General features: G+C 47.9%; 1 protein-coding gene across 1 annotated transcript in view; it reads left to right on the plus strand.

The window, feature by feature from the left end:
- TRIM72 (tripartite motif containing 72) overlaps positions 1–680 on the plus strand; it is a 4,644-nt gene extending 3,964 nt beyond the window's left edge. Inside the window, exon 5 of the mRNA XM_023516693.1 lies at positions 27–680. Coding sequence (XP_023372461.1) covers positions 27–598 — 572 coding nt within the window. The 3' untranslated portion in view covers positions 599–680. The remainder of the gene's footprint in view (positions 1–26) is intronic.
- The last annotated feature ends 4,990 nt before the right edge of the window (positions 681–5,670 follow it).

Below are 5,670 nucleotides of genomic sequence, written 5' to 3' on the forward strand. Positions count from 1 at the left end.
GGGCCTGACCCTTGTCTCTCTGGCAGCGCTGGAGGAGCTGACTTTGGACCCAAGCTCAGCGCACCCGAGCCTGGTCGTTTCTGCCTCGGGCCGCCGCGTGGAGTGCTCGGAGCAGAAGGCGCCGCCAGCTAGAGAGGATCCGCGCCAGTTTGACAAGGCAGTGGCGGTGGTGGCGCACCAGCTGCTCTCCGAAGGCGAGCACTACTGGGAGGTGGAGGTGGGCAACAAGCCGCGTTGGACGCTAGGAGTGATCTCGGCCGAGGCCCCCCGCCGCGGCCGGCTGCACGCGGTGCCCTCACAGGGGCTCTGGCTACTCGGCCTGCGCGACGGCAAGACCCTGGAGGCGCACGTCGAGGCCAAGGAACCACTCGCACTCCGCACCCCCGAGAGGCCGTCGCGCATAGGCCTCTACCTAAGCTTCCGCGACGGAGTGCTCTCTTTCTACAACGCCAGTGACCCTGACGCACTGGTGCTGCTGTTTACCTTCCATGAGCGCCTGCCTGGGCCGGTGTACCCCTTTTTTGACGTGTGCTGGCACGATAAGGGCAAGAACACTCAGCCACTACTGCTCGTGGGGCCTGACCGCGAGGAGGCCTGAGCCAGTCACGCTGGGCTGGGCGCTGGGTCCTTGCCCATGAGGCTTAGGTCTCCTTTGTCAGGCTTGGAGGGGGACGGGTGGGGGGAGAGTTGCCAGGGCTGAAGACAGGGAAGGGGGCTCGGGATGCAGGTCAGGGAGAGTTCTGAGAAGTGGGTGGCTTGGCATAGACAGGGGACTTCTGAGGGAGCATTGAGATGATGTTTGGGACATGAAACTGATGGGGAAGGGAGATCTGAAGCCAGATCAGTGAGTAAATCTGAGTCCGTGAACTGGGAGGCTTGGAAGAATTCCAGTGAGAAACTGAAGTTGAGGGTGGGAGGGAAGGGGTCAGGTTTGGGGAGGATGCAAGAGGAACTTGAGAGCTGTGTAGGGTGAGGGCCTTTCAGCCTTGCTCTCCTGGAGACCTCGGTCCCACCTGAGCATGCATCAAAACCACCTTTTAAAGGTAGAGATTGCTGAGTCTCTAACCAGTAGGGCTGAGACAGGTAAAATATGAGCATTTCTAACACATTCCCAGGTTATTCTAATGCTGCTGGGAGATCACCTGGGAGAACTGCTGACCTAGAGCACACACCCTCAGTTTAGTCACTTTCAGGGTAGATTGAGGCATAGATAATACATATTCTTCCATTGACAGATGGACCTGTCAGAAGGGAAAAGCAAACAAAAAACCTGCCAGAGCCTGTGCTGGGTGAATTCACCACCCCTCAATGTATTTCCCTTTGCTTCTGGAATGTGTTTACTGAGTGTCTTGAACTTTGAGAAGATGCCTCAAGTTGCCAACCAAGGAAAAGAGTCTGATGCTAGCCCCATTTGGGGTCCTGCTGCTTGTGGGGAACAGAAGGCTCCCCACTAGGTCACCCAGAATGGGCCCCTCCCTGATTACTTGCTGGTTAATACTTTCTTTGGTTTTAGCTCAAAGGGCTATTTCTTGGGCTGTGAAGTAATCACTGAGACCCAGAGTGAGAGCCCCTCTTCCCTGGAGGGCAAGGCCTTTAAGGATTTAGGATTTAGGTAGGTGGACTGGTGGCTGCTCTCGTTCTATTTTAAGGAAAGATAGTGACCTGGGGCCCTCACTCTCACAGGCTGGGTGTGCTGCTGCTGGTGGGTGAAAGGGCCTGGGGACCCCTGGCAGCTGGTACCCGTGTGGGAGTTTTCTGAGTGGATGGTGGATGTGGGATTAAGAGAGTGAAAGAAAGTTGTGGGTGGGGTGAGAAAGTCCTAAAGATCTGGCAGGGGAGGGCAGCACCTCTGGGTGTGTCTCTTAGAGGAAGCTTGACTAGGCCCTGGCTTTGGGAGATTGAAGAGAGGATTGATTTTAGAAGCTCTTTCAGGATAGGCAATAAAACTATAACATAAAAGGATTATTGGGTTGTTAAACTCAATACCATTAATAAAAACTATTATATTCTGACTCCTTCCTTATTAAATCTGCATGAAGAGACTAAGGATATACTGTTAGGCAGAGTCTTTTAATTGCCCTCTTAGCCTTTAGTCTTAACCCCCATAATCTTTGTTTTTGAATTTTATTTCATTATATATATTTTTAGAGACAGGGCCTTGCTGTCTGAGACTGGAGTGCATTGGCCTGATCATAGCTCACTGTAACATCAAACTCCTGGGATCTCCTCCTGCCTCAGCCTCCTGAGTATCTGGGTCTATAAACATGTGCCACCAGTCTTTCTATTTTTTGTAGAGAGAGGGTCTTGCTTTTGCTCAGGCTAGTCTCAAACACTTGGTCTCCAGCGATCCTCCTGCCTTGGCCTCCCAAAGTTCAAGGAATACATACAGGCGGGAGCCACAATGCCCAGCCTCACCTTGCACTTTTATGTAATGGAGACAATTTCATTCCTTAAACCTCATGAAGCAACCTCTGTTAGCTTCAAACTCTTTTTTTTCTTTTGAGACAGAGTCTCACATGGTCACCCTTGGTAGAGTGCCATGGTGTCTTAGCTCACAGCAACCTCAAACTCTTGGGTTCAAGTGATCGTCTTGCCTCAGCATCCTAAACAGCTAGGACTACAGGTGCCTGCCACGATGCCTGGCTACTTTATAGAGATGGGGGGGGGCAAGTCTTGCTCTGGTTCAGGATGGTCTTGAACCTGTGAGCTCAGGCAAGCCACCTGCTTCGGCCTCCCAAATGCTGGAATTACAGGCGTGAGCCACGGCACCCCGCCAGCTTCAAACTTTTCTTCTGCAGCTCTCTCACCTCTCTCAGCCTTCATGGAACTGAGTCAGGGCCTTGTTCTGAATAGGCTTTGACTTAAGGGCATGTGGTGGCTGTTTTGATCTATCCAGACCATTTAAACGTTCCCTATATCAGCAAAAAGGCCATTTTGCTTTCTTATTCGTGTATTCACTAGAGAAGCACTTTATTTTCCTCTTTTTCTTTGCATTCACAACTTGGCTAACTGGCACAAGAGGCCTAGCTTTCAGCCTGTCTCAGCTTTCAACATGCCTTCCTCACTAAGCTTAATTATTTCTAGCTTTTGATTAAAGGTGAGAGAGGTGTGAGTCGTCCTTTCACCTGAACACTTAGAAGCCATTGCAGGGTTACTAAATAGCCAATTTCAATATTATGTCTCAGGGAATATGGAGGCCCAAGTGGGGGGAAGGCGGGAGATGGGGCAACAGCTGGTCAGTGGAGCAGTCAGGCCATGCACAACATTTATTAATTAAGTTCACCATCTTATATGGGCATGATTTGTTATACCCAAAACAATTACAGTGGTAACATCAAAGATCATTAGTCACAGATCACCATATCATATATGATGATAATCAAGAAGTATGAAATATTGTGAGATTTTCCAAAATGTGACACAGAGACACATACTGTTGGAAAAATGGAGGCCAGGCTGGGCGCCTATAGCTCAGTGATTAGGACCCTGGCCACATCCACCAGGGCTGGGGGGTTTGAACCCGGCCCAGGCATGCTAAACTATAATGACAACTGCAACAAAAAAATAGCCGGGCGTTGTGGTGGGTGCCTTGTGGTCCTGGCTACTTGGGAGGCTGAGGCAAGAGAACTGCTTAAGACCAAGAGTTTGAGGTTGCTGTGAGCTGTGATGCCATGACACTCTACTGAGGGCGACATAGTGAGACTCTGTCTCGAAAGAAAAAAAACAAAACAAAAATGGAGGCCATAGACTTGCTCAAGTCAGGGTTGCTGCAAACCTCCAATTTGTAAAAAAAATACACTATCTGCAAAGTGCAGTAAAGCAAAGTGCAATAAAAGGAGGTGTGCCTGCACTTAACATCTCACAGATGAGGGTGAAGTTCTCTTTGACCATATCTCCTAATCCTGATTGCTTTTCCTCCCTCAATGAAAGTAATCCTGGTTTTCAGTTTACTGAATAGTTTTCTAGGATTTTCTGTGTTTATATATATATATATTCAGAAAAGATATAATATTGTATTCTTTTCCTGCATAAATGATGTCCTACTTCACATGATTGTGTCATATTATTCTACATATCTCTCCGCCACATGCTTTTTTCACTCAGCCATGCAGTCAAGAGACCTGTGTTACCATATAGAGTGGATCTTGTCCCTTTTCAGTGCTGTATAGTACTCCACTGCATGGATATACCATTTCCCAATTAATTGGCATTTGTATTTAATCATTTCCCATTGGCATTTGTTTCTAGTTTTTATGACTACAAACGATGCTGCAATTAAGGCATGTACTTGCTTGCATGTTTACATGTGTAAGGATTTCTCTAGGTACGAACTGGTGGAGTTTCTGTATCCTAGAGTGGGCGCCTTTAAAATTTTAATAGTGGTACCAATTCCTTAGGGTGCTTGGATATGGGGAATTACAGAAAGAAACTATCCTTCTTTTGTCACTGATTTCAGCCATGTTTTGGAGGATTGTACAGCTTTTTGGTCATGTATAGCTAATATTATATCCAATTTAAAATGACTTGAAGTGCAGGAGGGAGAGGCATCTTGTCTTTCACTCTTTTCAATCCACCCTCTCTCCCAGAGCCTATTCCTCTCTGCTGGCTCCTTCAAGGCCAAGGTTAATCAGAGGAGAAAAGGGGCAGAGCAACACTTGATTGGTGTGGCTAGAATCTGGAACCCCGTCTTGTGCTCTCATGGGATGTGGTGTTGGGTTCTTCAGAGATGATGTAGGGAGATGCTCTCTGGTCAAACTCTTGTGACAACTCCTCACCCCCTGCCCTGCCCCCTCTACTGTAGGGGTTGCATTATGGCAGCCTCTCACTGCTTGGTCCCTTTGTCAAGGCAGGCAGATATTTTGGGCAGGGCTATCACAACACCTTGAGCCTTCTTTTTCTGTGGGCATTCACTTGGCCTAGGGGTGTCTCATATATTCTTGCCCAGTCAAAAGGATGTACTTTTATCTCTCTCTGTGTCTGGCCATCTGCTTCTGCCTATCCCTGTCCCTCCTCCAGAATCCTCCAGATTGGAAGCCAGCACTGGTCTCCAAACCCTTGGGGGTATCCGAAGGCTCTACCAAGAACTCTTCATAAGCCTTCACCTGGCTCTTCCCATTCCTGTAGCCTAGGAGATCTACCTCCGATCTCAACAAATGGTTCTTTTGAAGCAACTGCTTTCACTTACTTTGAAGTACAGGGCACTCCTCGTGGAAGCAGAACAGAAGAGAAACTACCACAGTTTTTTTTTTTTGAGACAGAATCTCACTATGTCTCCCTCTGTAGAATGTGGTGATGTCGCAGCTCATAGCAACCTTAAACTCTTGGCCTCAAGTGATTCTCTTGCCTCAGCTTCCCAAGTATCTGGGACTACAGGCATCCACCACAATGCCTGGTTATTTTTGGTTAGAGTTGTCATTATTGTTTGGCGGGCCCAGGCTGGATTCGAAACCCCCAGTTCTGGTGCCTTAGCTGCTTGAGCTATAAGCACCGAGCCTCACACTGTTTTTTAAATTTTAATTTATGTATTTCTCATTGCATGCATTTCCCTAGCAGTTCTATTTCTTCTTCTAAAAGTTGCCTGCCTTTTTTTTTTTAATTGAATGGTAACTATGTACATTAATGCACTTCTGGGGTACAGTGTGGGGTTTTCCCATGCAATCTGAAATACTT

This window comes from Otolemur garnettii, unplaced genomic scaffold, assembly GCF_000181295.1.
Source record: "Otolemur garnettii isolate 467f Iridium unplaced genomic scaffold, OtoGar3 scaffold00096, whole genome shotgun sequence".
Lineage (NCBI taxonomy): Eukaryota > Metazoa > Chordata > Mammalia > Primates > Galagidae > Otolemur > Otolemur garnettii.